Below are 19,694 nucleotides of genomic sequence, written 5' to 3'. Positions count from 1 at the left end.
AAATTCTTTTCATTTAAAAATACATAAAAATAATTTTTTTATTTTTTAAATTTATTTTTAACATCAACACATCAAAATAATTAAAAAATATAAAAACAAATAAAAATTTTCGAAAACAAATTTCTACCATTAAACAATACCTTAATCTTAGAAAGTTGTTTGCTTGTAATTGAATATGCTCCCTTTTTATATATAAAAAAAATAGAAAGGTAGATAAGCTATTTCACATTTTTCGACAAAAAGAATTTACTTCAAAATACATATTTTTTTTATTATATATTTTATATTATGTTCACATCACTCTTTTATATTATGTAAATAGAAATTGTTATGATGTTTAATGTCCAATATATTTCTTTAATGCCTCATGTCTTCTTGATTTACGCGGATTTTAATGTTAAATAATTAAAAGAAATCATAATTAATCATGATACTATGACCACAAGGGAGATTCAAGTTAAAGAAATAGCGAACACTGACAATATTTAATTTGCCTACAAAATGTATTTATTTGAAAGGGGGAAAAAGGAGGAGATTTTCGGGTTGTGACAGTAGAAATTTTTCAAGGCCAAATTCCCAAACTAGCTTCTCTCAATGATGTCAATGTCACGAGTCAATATATCACATGTGTGCAGAGGAGAGAAACTTGGGAGCCTCACTTGGACACCGAAGGCTTATTGAGTCGTTGTCAACAAGCAATTTTCGGCAGTCGGCAGATTTGTTCACTGATAAACCAAATATTTTCAATTTTCCCTGGAAACAAACACATTGCACTTGAGCAAATTATTTCCCTGGCACAACAATGTAAGAAAGAATGGAAAAGAAAAGTCCTTTTCAATTACACCTTCTGAAAACAGGGAGTGGGGGGTTTCCCCAATCCTATAAAGTATCCCTTGTATTCTACCACCAATGACTGAATCAGAGCTCGTGTAAGAGGCTAATGGTTCTCTCTAATATTACCAGTCAATTGATAAATATCAACACTCAACAAATTTCCAGAAAAATGAGCAAGTAATTGCACAACAACAATCCAAATAACTATCAATGAAGGTTAATTTACAGCATGTACCATTTCATACCTAAACAAACAAAAGCATTCTCTCCTTCCATACGTGAAGCATATAACATCTTTTCGACAGGCACTTCGAGTTGAATGCAATGTCAGTGACCATTTTCAATCAGCCCCCGTTAGAGATGTCATGATGACTTTGAGATCAGAGAGCACTTTCGACTCGCTAGAATATACTTCATGAAACAAACTTCAATGATCTCTAGAAATTTTCTGCCTGTTTGCTAAACCAGATTCCATTCCAAACTCAGCAGCTAACACATGTATATCTGGTGTTATCTCCCAGTTGGCTTTATGATCCCAATTTGTGTGTCTTGGCTGGGTTCCACACCTCTCCAATCCACCAACACTGTCAATCTGACTTTGTATATCTTCAAAATCCTCATCAGCAACAGCTTGTCGTTTTCCCACTTCTATATTAAAGCTCCTTTTGGGCACCTCTGGGCTCAAGGAATCGCCCAATGGCATTGAACTGGCATAGCTAGAAGATGAATTGACCCTGACCTTTGCCCGGAATTTGTTCTTTGATTTTGGGATTTTTGAGAAGAAAACTTCCAGAACATTACGAATGCAACCAAGGTTGTAAGGATTCATCTTTCCATCATATCTATACCGGAAGTTCTCATATGTTGTCTGCAAAAAAATAAAATAACTTGCAAGCTGCATAATGAGGGGTAAAGGATTCAGAACAACAGAGAAATGAGGGTGAGGAGAAAATCGCAACCTGATTGGTGAAAATCAAGTACAGATGAAATGCAGTGAGGCCGCCTACAAACCAAGCACATATGAATGTGTACAGTATCAGGATTCCTGAAACAGGAGACTTCAGAAAGGCCGTCCACATATTGCAATGATATGTATCCATTATCTTCCTGATGTTGACCCAGCAGAATGCAAGAACATAGAGGCATAACATCGTTGTGGAAGACACAAACATGAAAAAGAATCTGTAATTCCTCTGTCAACAGAACACTCTAACAGGTTAGGTCTATGAAGGTAAGACAGCAATTTAATATCAAAAACCAGTATAGTATAATCAGAAAAATCTTAAGATGTCAGAACTATATATAATTTGCATACAGGACGATCAGGATATCAATAGTACTATGAGCAATTTGAAACCAAGTTTTCACAAAAAATAACTGAATACACTGAAGAATCATCTTGAGTGTAATCATCATCATTAGTCAGTCAATCCCAATTACAGGATGTTTCGCCTCTTTAACCCATGCCTTGTATCTCAAACACTCCACAAAGTCAACCGGGAAATCTGTGATTTGGAAAGCTCTCAAAAATGCTTATTTAGCTATGCTGGTAAAACATACCTGTGCAGTTGTATGATGAAAAAATCTTCTCCAAAATAAAACAAATTCTAGAATAAGAAAATGAGCAAATCTTGGAATACTTACCAAATGTTGCAGTTTGGAATGTAAAGGCTCATGCCAAATGACCTAGGGTCAAACTACTCACGTGAATATTATAATTTAACAGGTTATTGATTTGACATATCACTGCTAATCAACACCACCCCCCCCCCCCCCCCCTCAAATAATCTGGTTGGGAAATTCTAAGGAAATCTATGCCAAAATCCAAGAACAAGTATCTGCATTTTTAAAAAGAAAATCAAGCATTCAAAAATGAAACACCCAAGGAAAGCCAGGGGATTCTGTATCTGTCACGCTTAATAAGAGCGTAACTATGAATGCACTCACCATGAACTACCACATGACATGCCTAATGACAGTATATTCTGTTGTCTTTGGGTGTATACCACAGAAGCATTTCAAACCATTTATCCGATATATGTGGTGGAGGATGCACTAACAAATGAGAGAGTTGAAGGCCATCACATTGGCACAAACCAAGCCAAAAGGTTTAAAATTGTAGGAACAATGCATTCAACCAGAATGTGAATCCACTAGAAAATAATTCAAAAAAAAAGAACCGAATCCATAATTAAATCAAAATATGCATGATAGAAACACTGTTAAACTGGAACATACCTTGCCAATACATTGCCCCACCCACGGGCAATGATGATCAAAACGCTCAACGCAGTTGTTGCATATAGAGCAATGAGAGCATCGTGGTGGTCGGTACAGCAAGCATGTTTGGCAGTATTTGACCTTGACTACCATCCCATTCACCATTACATCTTTCGTTGGAGGTAAACTTGGGCCAGCAACCTGACTTCCTGGCCAATCAACAGATATGCTTGAGCCTTCATCTTCTGGAGGGTGGAGATTACGAGGAATAATGCCTGGATCTCTTGCGGAAGTAAGGAAGAGAAGAATAATAACCTGAAGAGGTTGACAACCCAGTGACAAAAACCAAATTGCCAAGTAAATTCACTGGAATATGCAAGAGCTTATAAGTGAAAAGGTCAGTCAGCAATGATTTTTGTATTTTTCTTAGCTCACAAAATGCTCACAGCATGAGCAGCAAAAGAAGTAGAAATATCATATGTTTCATGTTTGGTTGATAATCATTATTCTGCCATATCGAAACTCGGAGGAAGGAAATGCAAGACAAGCTTCTCTCTGCCTTTGAATCAAAATAACTTCATTTTTCTTGTCTAGCGTCAAAATTCAGACCTTAGCCAAGTTAGCATATGATTGAGACAGTTGTATAGCATGTATATCAGTCTCCGAGAAATGAGAAGCATAAATCAATTAAAATTCGTACAGCCATTTAGCCAAGTTGAGAAGGCTTCGATTTCACAATGCAGTTCCAAACTCCTTTTCCACCATTTTCTCAGAACTTGAGACTCAAAAGATTTTGGCTGGGGGGGGCAAGAATAGCTATAAACAAATTTAACTATAACTAATTCCAAAAAATTAATTCGGATAAGCTCCACAGTTCTTTTCAGTGTAAGTTTTACTCTAATCTGCTTCACTTTTCACCATAATCTTTCAGAATACATTTGGAGAAACAGGGAACTATTAGGACATCAAAAATGATGTTTTTTTTCTTTATATATTTATTGGTGAATTTAGGTTCATTTTGTTCAAAATAAATTTGTCAACGCTAGGAAGTGATGGTAATATATCTTGAAAAATCTCTGATTGAAGATCAGTAAAAGAGGAACTCACATTTGCTGTCAGGATGACACATATAACTACAACATAATAGCCTAGCTGGTGTTGGAAGTCGTTAATGAGCCTTTGAGAAACAAAAGCACAGAATAAGATTACTGGAATCATGATTAGAAAGATTGTAAGGAACAGCGACCTGACATCTGGACCAAATACAAGCCTACCCCCAAAGCAGAATATCTGCAAAAGAATTAGATGATCGAGTCAGTTGCTTGGTTAGCTTATTCCATGATCTATACATTTCACACGCTCCATAGCCGTACACATGAAGCAGCACATTTTGTAGGCATAACTAGTCATGAATTAAATGACACACCGCTCCATGCAAAAAAGAGAGTACAAATTGAAGGATCCATAATTATACATACTGTGAAAGATTCAACTGATGAAACAGAAGATGTTATGTGCAAAATGTAACAAATACAATGATCATTCTAGTAATTCTGTTGTCCTACAAATCCACAGAACGACAAATAACAGAAGCTGCGGGAAAATGCTTTTGCCGGTAGATCAACACCAATTATATATTAATTAAAATTTCTTCTTTTTGGAAGCGCAATATTGACGAAGGACAACAAAACAGAAAGAGCAAGCATAGCACTCCTAATAACTAGAGCATTGATAATTTACTTGGATAGTTGGATATTAAGTCTTTCCTATGAAGTTGCTGACAAACATTAGTAAATTTTACATGCTATATGACTTCCAATATTCTTGGCATTGATGTTTTCCATGAATCTATTAGTTCAAAGGAAGTATAATTAGTAATACAAGATATCATAACCCAATTTTGACCTCTAGTATGAAACATTAATCTCAACATTTAAATACTAGAATGGGGTTTAGATTACATAAAGATTCATCAGGCTGCAGTAAGACTAAATTGGGGGGGTGGGGGGTGAAGACAACAATGTGAAAAGGGAAAAAAAAAAAACCTTGGGGCCAATTATTTTCACTGATTCTGTTGGCAGAAAAGTAAAAATTAGTTTGAAAGAAGCTAAGAAAGGAAGCTGGGTAAGAGCCAAAAACAAAAACAAAAGAGGACAACATAAAACCTGATAATAACAAACACATAAAGACACACACAGAGAAGAAAATAAAAAGGAAAATTTAAGGGAAAGGGAAACAAGTTGAAAAGAAAGTATTACATTGCTGCCTTTCCAGGTTTGATAGACTCGAAGGTTACGGGCATTATTATCGTTATGGTTACCCATAATTCCGCGATTAGAATCGGAAAGTTGGTGCGTAGGCATTGGAGTTGACGTGTTGTACATCTTTTCACCTCCTCGCATTTTCTCACCACCCCCCATCTAAATATTTCTTTTTCACTCACCCTCGGATCTCCTCATTTACAAAGGACAAGGAGATCTAAGGATTTATCGCCACTTCCCAAACCTGCAGGAAAAAAAACCGAAATGTCAAGGACAAAATGCAAAAGAAGGGAGGCAAGGTAAACGTTGGAAAAGAAATCTCTTATTTTACCTGGAAGGAGGTGAGGAGAGAATCTCTCGATCGGAGGTGAAAGAGAGGGCGACGGAGGGGAAGGAAAAGGCAAAAACAGGGAAAGACAGAGCTGAGAGAAGAAGAACAGCCGTGTCTTTGCTTCCGTGGCAATTCCTTATTGCCTATTTTTTCTTTAAAGAAAAAATAGGAACAACTTTTTGGATCGACGGTTTTAACGATGGAGTATAATAAAAATAATAACAATAATAATAATAATAATAATAATCCAGCTCTACCTTTGTGGTACTGCTACCTCTCTACTCGTGGTTACCCCAACAATTATCAAATTAAGCTCTGGTTGTTTCCTCAACTTGGGTTTAAATCTTCAAACCGAAAAACAAAAAAAAAATAGCTAATAACGTGCCCCAAGCTGCATTCTACCCTGCAGAAGCTTCGTCTTATGTAATCTACAGCTAAAAATATGCAATCTGCATGATCCACTTAACAGCATCACAGGACATCCACTCTGTCCATGCACTCTCCTGTTCATCTCTTTCCGAATACAGTACGTGGCTGTATCATGAGATAAGGCTCATCTTGGTTTTTTCCTTTTCTTTTTCTTCAATGCTACATTTAGCCAAACTAAATAAATTTCACATTGCAGCTACCACTGCTTCTGCTAAAACCACAATTATGCAAAATGGAATCGTGTTTCTTTAGAAAATTTAAATAAAAAAATCATTTTTATAGTCCTTGGATTTTTGTTTCGTAGCCCAGAAATAAAAGAATAACAGGAGGGATTATGACTGCCGTGGGCATGGGAACAGCTCTGGGAAAAGGGAGTCAAAAGGTAAACTACACGACAGCGATGCAATTGCAGCTCCCGACGTGTCTTTGGAGAATCTTTGGCTCCAAAAGCAGCACGTTCTTTTCATCTTTCGTTTCCCTGTCTTTGGCCGCTGTTAAATTTTTTTTATTACCAGCTGTGTTTCTTTTTCTATGGAGGGCACCTGCCTTTCCACAGACACACAAAAAAAATATATATATATATATATATTAAAGAACTCTAAAACACGTAGGATTTTCACTGTAACAGGTTTTTTTTTATTCATGTTTTTTTTTGTTTTTTTTTATCCAAAATTGATTTCTTCTTTTTTTTTGTTTCTTTTTTTAAAAAAAAAAATTATTTCAGAATTATCTTTGCTAATTTTTTTAAATATTGAGCTGGTTGAAAATTTAACTATGTAGTTTTTTTCTTTAAAACATTGTGGATTGATATAATATTCTCATACATTGTTTTTTTTTATGATTTCTTTATTCTTTTTTTCTCAAAATGGTCTTTGTAGATTTTATTTTTTTATATTAAGTTGGTTGAGAATTTAGCTTTATAGTTTTTTTTAAAAAAATAATAATATGGATTGCTACAGTGTTTCCCCTACATAGTTTTTGTTTTGCTGCAGTGTTTCCCCATATATTTTTTAAAAAAATTATCTTTATCGAATTTATTTTTTCAATATTGAGCTGGCTGATAATCTAGCTTTAGCTTTCCCCAATATGTTTTTTTTAATTTTTTTAATTTTTCTTTTTTTCCAAAATTGTTATTTTTTACATATTTTTTTTTTTTTTTCAGAATTATTTTTGTTGATTTTATTTTTTTACTATTAAGCTGGTTGAAAATTTAGTTTTTTTGTCTTTTTCTTTAAAACACTGTAGCTTTCCCCACGTGTTTTTTTTTCACTTTTGTTTTCTTTTTTGTACATTTTTTTTCATTTCTTTTACCCAAAATTGACTTTTTTTTTTTTAGATAGCCTTTGTCGGTTTTTTTTTATATATTGAGCTGGTTGAGAGATTAGCTTTGTAGCTTTTTTAAAAAACAAAATACTATGGATTACTACAGTGTTTCCCTTACATAGTTTTTGTTTGGCTACAGTGTTTCCCCCACATGTTTTTTCTTTAAAATTATCTTTGTTAAATTTATTTTTTCAATATTGAGTTGTTTGAGAATTTAGCTTTAGCTTTAGCTTTCCCCACATTTTTTTAAATTTTCCCCACGTTTTTTCATTATAATTACAATTATAATTATTATATTGTATTATATTATATAACTGTTTTTTTCTTTTGTTTTTTCTTTTTATTTTTTTAATGAATTTTTTTGTTTGATTTAGTTTGTTAATGTTAAATTTTTTTTATTTAGTTATCAGATTTTCATGATACGAATCTCGGGTTTGATGGATTAACCTGATTTGACGAGTTATTTTTTTCATTTAGTTTAGTTTGTTAAAGTTAATTTTCTTTCTATTTAATTATCAGACTTTCATGCTTTCATGACACGTATCCTGAGCTTGACGGGTTAACTTAGTTTGATGGGTTAACCCGGTTAATTCTAGGTAAACCCGTCATTTCTTTTTCTATTTAGTTATCAAACTTTCATGACGCAAATCCCAGGTTTTACGGGATAACCTGGTTTAAAAGGTTGACCAGATTAATTCAATGTTTTTTTTTCTTTTTCTTCATTAGTTTTTTCCTTCCTGTTGATTTTTTTTCTTTGTTTTTTTAATTAATCTATTTAATTATCACACTTTTATGACACGACCTTATAGTCAGACCCATATCCAGTATTCTTGGGTCCGGTGTTACAGCCAGACTCACTTAAACTTGGGTCATGCAAGTTTAATTTTATTATTAATATTATAAATATTACTCTTAGGTCAGGCGTTGCAGCCAAACCCAAGATTTTTGGGTATAACTTTGCAGAAAAACCCAATATTTTTAAATTTTTATTTTTTTAATATTTTTTATACAAAAAAAAACTCGCGGCATCGTGCGGGTATCAAAGCTAGTATATGTGTGTGTGTGTGTGTTGTCTTTATCAAGCTGAACTGCCATGGCCCATGGGCCCGATTGAAAATGATTTCGCTTTCTTCTACCCCTCAAATATGTAAATACTGATAGCAAAGCTAGTTCGAATTTTTAATTGGTTGTAAGAATTTTAGCATTGATTCTTTTTTTTTATGTTTCATTTCATAATTAATATTATAATATGTAAAGTAGTTTGTATATAAAAAATATTTATTTATTCTTTTCATTATCTCTGATTGTGACCTCATGAAATTTATAAATATCTTAGATATATATATATATATATATATATATATATATATATATGTTATAAGCATATATTTTAATTACTTTAAGTATATTCAAGATTATTTAAAAAAAATCGAACTCGAAACCTTTTAAAATAAAATAAGAAACTTTACAGCGCCTCTTCTTAAAAAAAGAACATTAATGTTATTTAAGCTTCCATTCATTAACAAAAATATATCCAAGACATCCCCATTGATGAAGTTGAGAAATCTGGGCTTTTCATGGGCTACACTAAAAGAGGTTTGGGGCTGGAGTTTGGGCTTAAGATTGGACGGGGATAATTTGGGTTATTCTTCTCCTGCAAAACAAGCATCTTGCATGGTTAGGAGACGATCCATGCTTAAATTAGTTAGGCAGGGGAGGAACAATGTGTAAGAGAATTGATAAACAAAATGTGGGAACTTGTCCATCTAATTGATCTAGTTATAAAGATATTTATAAATGTTGTTTACCGTAGCTCATATTGAAAATAGTGTTATAGCTTATCGGTGAAAATATTGATATTCTAGTATTTTAATATTGTTATCGATAGAAATATTGATGAATAAAAATCTCACATTTGTGAGAGATATTAGCGAAAAAATAAGATATATGCACGAGACCGCATAAAAGTTGTATTTTTAATATTCAAGAATTTGTGAAATTTTTAAAAAATATTCTGATCGACAAGTCTGATTTTTGTTGATCTTAGAGGTGTAATAGTTTTTTTACTATACAGTTAAACTAAAAAAAATTAATATATTCTCATTCAATCTTTTAATTACCAATGAGCATATAAAAAGATCAAAATATCTCTACATCAAAGGATAAAATGATAATTTTATTTTCTTGTGAAAAGATAAAAATATCCTCACACCAAGTCTTTAGAAATGAGAAAATCCATGGTGCAAGTCCATAGTAAACTATGTATTGGTCTACAGTGGACACGCACAATGGTTTTCTCACATGATTTAGAGTTCTTGTTAGAGGGTGTTTGAGAGTGGTTACTTTTTAAAGTGTTTTTCGCTCGAAAATGCATCAAAATAATATTCTTTTAAAAAATTTTAAAAATTATTTTTGATATCAGTACATTAAAACAATTTAAAAACATAAAAATTATTTTGAAGAAAAATAAAGGTATGTGTGTGAGCTAAAAGGCATTAGATATTTATTTTATGTTTATATATTAACATATGTTTTGTTTTATCAATTATAGAAAAAACTAAAAAGCATTAGATATTTATTTTAGTATCACTGTGTATTAAAACATATAGCATTATGGATTGCCACAATGCTTCTTCTCTTTCTCAATTTTTTTTTTTTACTTTTCCCTTATATGACCAAATTGATGGGCGATTTAAGTGAATTTGTTAAGAAATAACAAAATTCAAAGATAAAGGATCAAAATGGAAATGGAAAAAATATTTGTGGCAGTTTTGAAATTGGCGTGAAAAGTTCACTTTGGTCCCCTACCTTCCAATTGATAAATTTTTGGTCTCTGTAATTTTGAAATTTTGATTTCTGATATAAAAAAAAACTTTACTTTCTTTATTTCTTAGTATTTGATTTAAGAGAGGAAAGAATAGGTCACCAGATTCTAGTTGAAAAGAAAAACAAATCTTAGTTGACACTAATTTTGGCTACAAAATAGGTCGATCTTGGTATCAAAATGTTTCATTCAATAAGAAAAGTTTCATTGTACTGTTCTTTGAACTTTCTATAACATGACATGGTATATCTGAGTTCATGAAGTTTTTTTTTAATTCGGTTTGGTTTGTGATTTTGGAACAATTTTAGGGTTATTTGAGACCATAAATGTGTTTATCAAGATCTCTAGAGTATTTTCAATGTGTTTTTTTAGTCAAAATAAGTTGAAAAAGAATTTTTTTAAGCATAAATTACCTATACCCTGATTTTCCAGCAATGCTCTAGCCTCTAAATTCTTGAGATACAAATAACGCATCATCTACTCTTTAATATATATATATATATATATATATATATATATATATATATATATATAGCCGAGGTTATTAAACCCAATTAAGATAATAATCAAAGTCTTAGATTCTTTTTGTTTTTTTTTAATACCTGTGTTGCCTTGGCTTTTTTTTTTTTTAACGTTGGGAAAAATTTGAGCCAACCTGTAGCATGACGTGACCTCCTATCTAGTATGAACTATATATAGAAATTTATTTTTAAAAGAGCATGTATTAATTTTGGCAAAAGAAAATTAAATTTTATACAAACATTAATAGCTACCACAACTATTAACAAGATTGCAATACATCAAAAAAAATTTAAAAAAACTTTTTTAAATGGCGACCTTTACGAAGAGGTATATATGAAACATCCTGAGAGATTTGTTATTAAAAAATAATAAAAAAAGTTTGGAAACTTATCAAGTCATTGTATGATTTGAATAAATACCTAGACAACAACATAAATTTTTTTTATTCAAGCAAGAAAGTTAGATTTTAAAACCAAAAACTATCATGTTAATTTTACTTTACGGTAGATAATTAAGACTAATAAATTACGTAGAGGTATATATGAAACATCCTGAGAGATTTGTTATTAAAAAATAAAAAAAAAGTTTGGAAACTTATCAAGTCATTGTATGATTTGAATAAATACCTAGACAACAACATAAATTTTTTTAATTCAAGCAAGAAAGTTAGATTTTAAAACCAAAAACTATTATGTTAATTTTACTTTACGGTAGATAATTAAGACTAATAAATGGTGGAAATTAATTGTGGTAATTACCACAATTACTTCTACATCAATTTTAACTTCAAAACCCATTATAAGAAAGGAGCGAAGGAAAAGTGTGATACATAAATTTTATGGACTCTTCTTCACCTTAATTTTTTAGATTACTTTTCTTAAATTCATGCTCTGGTTTTTTCTTCTACTCTAGAGTTTAAATTCTATTATATTGTAGGGATATTTTGAATCATATTTTTTAGAGTTTGTGGATCTTTTTTAGTAACACATCTAATCAATGTTGTGTTAAAATCTCATAATGCTGATTGTAATTATTTTGTTTACACTAAGAGATGAGTAATAAAACTTTAAGGATAAAAAATTAATTTTTAACAACAACGTAACTTTATCTAACCAGATTCTAAGTGTTTCAATTCTAAGTATTCTTAATAATATAGTTTAAATATGATTTATGCGGTTGTTATTCAAGCATACTAGATGTGTCTTGGATTTTTAATTTGATCGTATCATTATAGTATTTTACATACAATTTTCTTATAATTAAACTAGAAAAAACAATATGAATTGATATTAGATTCTATTATTCAAATTATTAGTGATTCTACAACATATGTATCATAAAAAAGTTTTATAACATAACGTTAGACAGAAACTCTTTAAAAGTAGAAGTGCAAGCATAGCATTTGCTTAAAAGAAAAACAGAGAATACAGGATGGAGAAAACGTTAAAAAGAGTGGAACAGGAGTACAGCCTGCCCGCCCACTCCTAAGATTCCATGTTGGACACGTCATGACGTCTGATTCGGATCCGATCCAATCCGACCCAATAGAAATTCGAAAAACAAGTTACCCACTCGTAGAAGTTCCAAAACCACAGGAGACTTAGGAGCGACAAAGAAGACTTCAGCTTCACCAAACTAAACTGTAAGAGAGGCTGAGGCAAAGAAGCGAAAATGGAGGGGCAGCCGCATCCATACGCACCAAGAGATCTGAAACTGCCTGGCTATGTACCTAATTTCCTCACTCAATCCACCATTGTCGGCGTCTATTTACTCACCTCCCTTCTTGTCGTCTCTCTCATCTGGATCCTCTCTGGTTTGCCCCCTTTCCACTGTTTTTATTTCATCAAGCCTTTCTTTTTTCCAAGACTGATAGTGGGTTTTCATTAACTATAATGAATTGAAAATTCATATATTCCCTTGAATCTTGCTGGTTCGAGTTTTGATTTATATAGCAGTTGCAGTAAATATAGATTTTGAAGCGCAAACAATCTTGTATGGCCCACTTTAATTTCAACCTTCGATTAGATACTGGATCTTTTTAGAGTATTCTTAAATGGCTACAGAAGCTAAACTGTTTCTGTCTGTGGATGGTCTTACAGGGAAGTCTCTGTCAGTTTCCCACTTAAATATTTTATGCATAGAGCTCACTAGTCAGTCATTAATGGCTGTTGCCTAGTCGGGCTACCCTTCTGACAGAGACATTGCACTAAAAAGAAAAAAAAAAGGTCAACGAAAAATAAAAGGTAAAAAAGGAGGCGAACTTATTTCTCACTTTGGATTTGGAATTGCATTTGAATTAGATTAGGATTTGAACTCTGTGTTTTTCTTCTCTCCTCAAGATAGAGCTATGCGGCCTCTTCTAATAAGACCTGCAAGTGTAAAGCAGGTTCTCACAACTTTATGGATTAAAACGTTATCCGCTGACAGTGTTCTTAATTGTCCTGGCTTGTGATCATAACTGACTGTCATTATATGGATTCTGGTCTATATGGTCAAGTCAAGCAAAGAAAGGAAGTGAACTGTTTCTTGTTTAGATGTTCTTTTGAAGCTTCATTGTCGGCTTCAAATTTTCGCAAATGCAACATTTTCTTTGACCCGTGTTAGTTTTTGGTTGCTAGCATATTTCCACACTAGATTTTATTACAACATTTGTTTTGAACCCTGCTCCTTTGTGATTACAGTGTTCTAGCCTGTACTCTCTATTTTATTAATTTAATGAAGTTACATCTAGAGAATTGAACATTCTGTGAGTTATTAATTACTATAGGCTATTTCTCCGATTCCAGGAAGGTCTCGTAAGATAACAAAAATGAATAGGTTGCTCATGTGCTGGTGGGCTTTCACTGGTCTCACACACTTGATTCTCGAGGGTTATTTTGCTTTCTCTCCAGAATTTTACAAGGACAAGACTGCTCATTATCTGGCTGAAGTTTGTAAGTACCTCTTTGTTTTCTCTTTTATTCATATACTTTCTTTTCATCTCTGGTATTAAGCAGTATTTGCAGTTGAGAGGTCATTGTAATAACTCTTTAATTGTTTTACATGAGAGAGAGAAATGGAATTCTTAATCTTTGGTAGATAACAGTTCTCATTATCTTTCGAGCAGGGAAAGAATATAGCAAAGGTGATTCAAGATATGCAGCAAGGGATGCTGCAACAGTTACTGTTGAAGGATTGACTGCTGTTCTCGAGGGACCAGCTAGCCTCCTGGCAGTGTATGATTTCACTTTCCTCAGCATCTTGAATAAGATTCATTTATTTTGTTCAAGTGTCCGTTGACTCCATATTATCTACCTTCAGTCTCTTAATTCTTAACAGTGTTGCTTGCTGACACTTGGCAGGTATGCTATTGCTTCAGGAAAATCGTACAGCTACATACTTCAGTTTGCTGTTTGTTTGGGACAGCTCTATGGAACAGCTGTGTATTTCTTAACTGCCTACTTGGAAGGTGATCATTTTGCTACCAGTCCGTACCACTATTACGTATACTATATTGGTGCAAATGCCTCCTGGGTTGTAATTCCCTCGCTCATCGCTATGCGTTGTTGGAAAAAGATTTGCTCAGCAGTCCAAGTTCATGGCCAGAAAAGGACCAAAACTCGTTGAGGTTGATACAGACCATCTCATTTCAAGACCTGGTTAGATAAAGATGAGATTTTATTGCGCATTTATTTCATATTGTTGTTAGTTTATGCACACAAATGTGTAATCTTGAAACCAGTTAAACTATGGAAATCAGCAACATAGACCTCCAAATTTCAAGCAACAATAATTGTTTGCACAGAGAATGACTGCACCGACACAATCACCTGCTATTCTATGCCATGCTTATGGATGTGAGCTTCAGTTGTAGTCTGTGGCTGGTGGTAATGCAGCATTTTAATAGGTTTATCTGATTTGCTTTGCGGCACCAATTTTTTTTTTTATTTTGCTACTTTACTACCAGTATGGTTAGCGTGCAATGCCTTCAGGAGTTTGAAAGTGGAGAAGTATATATTTCTCTGCTGAATAGGAAAACAATTGACTGTAGCAATCATCTTTTTTCTGCGCTCCTATACAAAACGCCAAGTGCTCCTTTCCTTTTTGATTAAAAGAGGGTTGATAGCATCATCGCTTGGTCTCAAGAGAAATGGACGTTCTTAATGAATTCCTTCGAATGGTTTTTGGTACTGCCACTGGTGGGATTCCCCGGTAGGAAGCTTTAATGTAATTGCTGTCAAATAATCATATTAACTTAATAATTTAAGGTGAGATTCTAAGATATGATTTATACTATTTTTTAACACATCTTCTCAAATGAAAGTTTTTTATATTTAAAACTTGTATAGATTCATATTACCTTGTGTTTAATTTTTATCAAATAAATGAGTATGATAATCTTAAACCCATAACCGTTTGGTCATACAGATTCTAATATCATAAAAATACTAAGGGAAACCATCACACTTTGAGTGGTGGGAGCTTCGCGCGCGTGTGTGTATATATATATATATTTTTATTTTGATAAAATTTTAAACTATAATTTATATTATTATATCAACTTTCGCTCGATTTTTTCTGGTGGGGCTTGTATTCTTCTAGGCTGTAGAAAATTAATGTTGTTGTATCGATTATTAGCTCTCTTTCAACACTTGGTAAAAACTTGCTTTCCAGGAGTTCTCCATCTGTATATGTTAGTCTGGGTTCGTTTTAACTTATCTGACTCCATTGAAACGCAATGTCTAAATCTGTAAGCTTCACTTTCTCTGTGGACAGAGTGACTTCTTGACTGCTAGGATTTCATATCAGAGAAGGCGTCGTTACCACAAGGCCAATTCAAAAGTAAAACACGCAACCTTTAAAGTTACGACTATAGAATAGTTTGCGTGGATTGCTTGTGCTCGCTGGAAAACGGGGTCGCCATTTGGAAAGTTGTGGCCTCTGTCCGATGAGGCAAGATTGTGCATCCCCGTTTTCTGGTGATAATGGAAAGGCCGAAGATGGGCATCATAGAATTAGAAACTTTAAAGCTCCTTGTTGGGATGGGTCCATGGTCAAGCCTCTCCGTCTTTATCAAACCGAGTCCTGACGGGTTGAAACTTCATCAAATGCTACGCGGTATGCGCTGCTACTGATGTGAAATGTCTAGTGGTGTTTTTTTTTTTTTTAAAAAAAATAAAAATAAATTGGACTCGTAAAAAAAACGAACTTTCTAATAAAAACAAAAACAATTTTTAATTCTTTATTTTTCTAGATATTTCTGGACTATTTTTTAATTGGATTTCAGAATCTTATTTAATTTAGATTTCATTATCTAGGTTAGTTTTAGTTATTATTTAAATAGTATGAATGTTATCTTTTAGAAGAGATTATTAACTTATGATTGTTGATTTGTAGAATGTATCAAACTACAATTTTTTTAATTAAACTATATGAAATGACGCTGCTATTCTTGTATACATAATATATTATATATTGAAGGAAATAACCGAACACTCACTTTCACTCCCCTCTCTCTCCACAACATTCTCTCTTCACAAAAATAAAAAAACCGCTTGGGACCAAGAGGTTTGCTCCCTCTGTGGTCTCAGGTTCGAGCCCTGTGGTTGCTCATATGATGGCCACTGGAGGCTTACATGGTCGTTAACTTCAGGACCCGTGGGATTAGTCGAGGTACACGAAAGCTGACCCGGACACCCACGTTAAACTAAAAAAAAAAAAAAACCCCAAATCGATTTAACCAAATTAGGTTTTTTTTTAAGATTATTATCATGGTATTCAGCAGTTCCAGTCACTTCTCTCGCTGCTAATATCGCCTTTTTCGCTGCATTGCTCTCGTGTTAATGATTAAAGTCAAATGGAGACAGAGATGCTAGAGTGAATTCCCGGTTCAAACCATTGGGGAAGTTCACTCAACAGTTCTAGCTTTTTAATTTTTATTTTTTATAAGCTGTGATTGAGGTTTTCTAATTTCCTCATTTCCACTATTGAAGACAAAAGATGGGCGACCATTGAATCTGTTGAGTTTGCTGCTATCATATGAAAAGGCTTAACTGGTGTTAGCAACTTCTCTTCTCTTTGCTTTTCTATTATTTTAGAGGTTATCATCATCACTTCTTTCACTCCGAATGACTCCGCAAGAATTTCATTGTCTTCGACTCACTAAGGTACCGCGGAGAAGAAAAGGCTAGCAATTGGCTCGAAAGCAGGGTTAGCAGCGCATCCCCACGATGGGTGAGATTTTGATTGAAGATTCATGTGCCACTTTAACTTTAGACTCTTGACTTTTGAAAGTGAACAACAACCACTTACTATGGTTTCTATAGGCAATGGAACAAAATCTTAAATTGATAGATAGATGATGATGATGATGATGATGATCTATCTTTTTGTTGGATTCGGGTGGCTAGATTTTGGAAAGTACGGTGAAGATTCGTGGCTAGGGTTTTATGATTAAGCAAAGAAAAAAGGAGTGGTAATATTGATATTTTAACGTAATAAAGGTTTTTTTAGTTATTAATTAAAATAATTTCAATTTTTTTATTGATTTTTCTGCATAAATATAAAATATTATATAACTTATAAAATGTAAAATATAATTTTTTAAACCTCTCATGTAATTTTTCTTCTTTTATATATATATATATTTGACTGTACGTTGAGTCAAAGTGGACCCATCAAATACCGTGTATTATAGACACTTTGGACTTTGGAGACTTGGTTGAAATTTTCACCTGTATTATTTTGCTTCTTGTTCCCGAAGCTAATTTATTTTATTGTTAAAAGGAAGCTTCCTTTCATGTTGTCTTGAAAGGGTTCACAAGAGCTCAATAAAGAAGAAAGCAGAACATACTATGGAGGGGATCTCTCTAGAATTGAAAGAAATTTCCTGCAGAGATCTCAAAACCTTCAATTTCTTCCAAAAGCTCTCAGTCTTTGTTGCCGTCTCCATTTTTATTGATGAGCCAAAGAAGAATGAACAACGGCGAAAAAAGACGGCAGTGGACTTTCTTTATGGTGTATTGAAGAGGAACGAGAAGCAACAACAACGTCTGAAGCGGCAAAAGACACCTCCGAATACTTTCAACGATGAAGAAAAGAAGAACGAACAGCAACAACTTCTGCAGCGGCAAAAGACACCAGTGGACAGAGAAGGAGGTAGCAACCCTAAATGGAACCATATGATGCAGTTTAATCTCAATACCACTTCGCTTCCTGATTACGGTGATCATCTCTTTTTCAAATTTGAATTGCGCTGCAAAGGTTCCATCTTTGGTAACAAAACTATTGGGGAAGTTTGTGTTCCATTCAAGGATTTGAATGAGGAGTTCAACGGCAGTGTCAGGTTTGTGAGCTATCAGGTCCGAAATAGCGATGGGAGGCCTAATGGTGTCCTGAATTTTTCCTATGAGGTGAACGGGAAGGTCAAGAGGAATGAAGTTGATGGTGCAAGGGTTGATTTGCCTCCAGGAATTCGTTTCTCATCACCTAAAAAAGTCCATTATCCATCCTTGGAAGTCGATGTTAAGTCGAGGAAAGCATGCTTATATCCTTCCCTGGATGATATCAGCTTCAGCTCTCCTTCGCCAGGAACCGGGTTTCCTTCTACGGAGTTGTGTTATCCAGTAAAGGCATGTTATACTATGCCTCCGCCAGCCTTTCCTTTACAGCTTCCTGTGGGTCACAGAGTGTATCAGCTTCAATATCCATCACCATTGACACAGTCTCCAGGTTCATATTGCTACACAACAAAGACAACCGAGCATGGTTGCGGTCTTCGTGGGCATACTGGAGGTTGGGCAATTAGGGATGTTAATGTATAGCTAGTTAGGTTAGTGTTAGAGAGAATGTTGATGTCGATATTCTTCAATAGCAGGCTGGTGCCTGATGTAATTTCATTTATGTAAGAAACATTCCACTCTGCCAGGTAGTTAGGGACATGAGTTCTAATTATTGCTACGCTAGACCCGTTACCTACATACTGCTCATGTCTCGTTGATCAGTTCGTACTTGATATCAAAGTAAATGCTAGCTCTCTTTTCTCTCCATTTCCTTTTTGTGCAGAGCACTAAAATTTGCTTCCTTGTCACAAACAACAATCCTGGATTGCTACTTATTTGCTGATTCTTCACCATGGCTTGAAAAGCTTGTGAAAATAAAATGTTAGTTCAAATCTTCTGATGCAAGATTGAGAGAACTCAAGTTGCCCAAGTCTTGAGACTTGAATTAATTAAACATGAATACAGACTCTCAGATTTGACCAGACCCCGAGGTGCTACTGGCTATCAGAGGGTCCCCTAATCATCAACCATGAAAATTTGGAGATAGAAGTCAACTCAAGTGTAATGTTCTCTCTCTTATTGTTGACTGCTTGTATACAATGTATATTGCAAGAACTTGGACTGGTTCCAACGGGAATATGACGGCAGAATCCTCGACAGGAAATCTCAAGCATCATTGCATTTAGTTTGAGACTTGACGGCAGAACCACTGCAATTTGTTGGACCAAAACTCAATGCCCATAAGCGTTGTATCTCTGTAAGAGGACAGCTTTAACTTGCCTTTTACACATGATTAGAAACAGGACTTTGGCAGTTCCATTCTATTTTCCCCATTTAATTTTTTTCAGTTATCTGCCGTTTCCTTGTTTATGGAGAACAACTTGATGAAAAAACTGGATTAATTTTTTTCACCAAGTTGTTCATCATATGACCACTGACGAGACAGAGCAACGGTGAAGAAACATAAGTCAGCACAATCTTGAAATATAAAAATCCATGGAGAACAACTTGATGAAATAAAAGGAAAAAAACCACTACTCTTATCATATCTCCTCTGTGTTCATCGTTTCCCTTGTTTCCCTCAAAACAATGGGTATAGAAATTTGACCTGTTTTTGTTCAAGGAATATAGAAATAAATAGATTTTGTTTCCTCTATACACGCCAAACAAATTGGATTTCTATCTTGTAC

At 33.8% G+C, this 19,694-nt stretch overlaps 3 protein-coding genes across 3 annotated transcripts; 2 read left to right on the top strand and 1 right to left on the bottom strand.

The window, feature by feature from the left end:
- Nucleotides 1–930: 930 nt before the first annotated feature.
- LOC7496517 (probable protein S-acyltransferase 7) lies at nucleotides 931–5,864 on the bottom strand. The gene is made up of 6 exons (XM_002303703.4): nucleotides 5,647–5,864; nucleotides 5,313–5,559; nucleotides 4,162–4,344; nucleotides 3,073–3,369; nucleotides 1,794–2,027; nucleotides 931–1,702 (listed from the first exon to the last, which is right to left on the bottom strand). The coding sequence occupies exons 2-6, from the start codon at nucleotides 5,472–5,474 to the stop codon at nucleotides 1,262–1,264; spliced, it is 1,317 nt and encodes a 438-aa protein (XP_002303739.2). The 5' UTR covers nucleotides 5,475–5,559; nucleotides 5,647–5,864; the 3' UTR covers nucleotides 931–1,261.
- Nucleotides 5,865–12,311: 6,447 nt separating this feature from the next.
- Nucleotides 12,312–14,532, top strand: LOC7496516 (probable 3-beta-hydroxysteroid-Delta(8),Delta(7)-isomerase). Its single transcript, XM_002304592.4, has 4 exons — nucleotides 12,312–12,557; nucleotides 13,531–13,677; nucleotides 13,851–13,959; nucleotides 14,086–14,532. The coding sequence occupies exons 1-4, from the start codon at nucleotides 12,416–12,418 to the stop codon at nucleotides 14,348–14,350; spliced, it is 663 nt and encodes a 220-aa protein (XP_002304628.1). The 5' UTR covers nucleotides 12,312–12,415; the 3' UTR covers nucleotides 14,351–14,532.
- A 3,045-nt stretch (nucleotides 14,533–17,577) lies between these two features.
- LOC7496515 (protein SRC2) lies at nucleotides 17,578–18,546 on the top strand. The gene has a single exon (XM_002304591.3). The coding sequence runs from the start codon at nucleotides 17,578–17,580 to the stop codon at nucleotides 18,544–18,546; it is 969 nt and encodes a 322-aa protein (XP_002304627.1).
- Nucleotides 18,547–19,694: the final 1,148 nt, after the last annotated feature.

This window comes from Populus trichocarpa, chromosome 3 (genome assembly GCF_000002775.5).
Source record: "Populus trichocarpa isolate Nisqually-1 chromosome 3, P.trichocarpa_v4.1, whole genome shotgun sequence".
In the NCBI taxonomy this organism is placed as follows: Eukaryota; Viridiplantae; Streptophyta; class Magnoliopsida; order Malpighiales; family Salicaceae; genus Populus; species Populus trichocarpa.
Note: the sequence above shows the minus strand (reverse complement) of the source record. Positions and strands in the feature narration are given on the sequence as shown.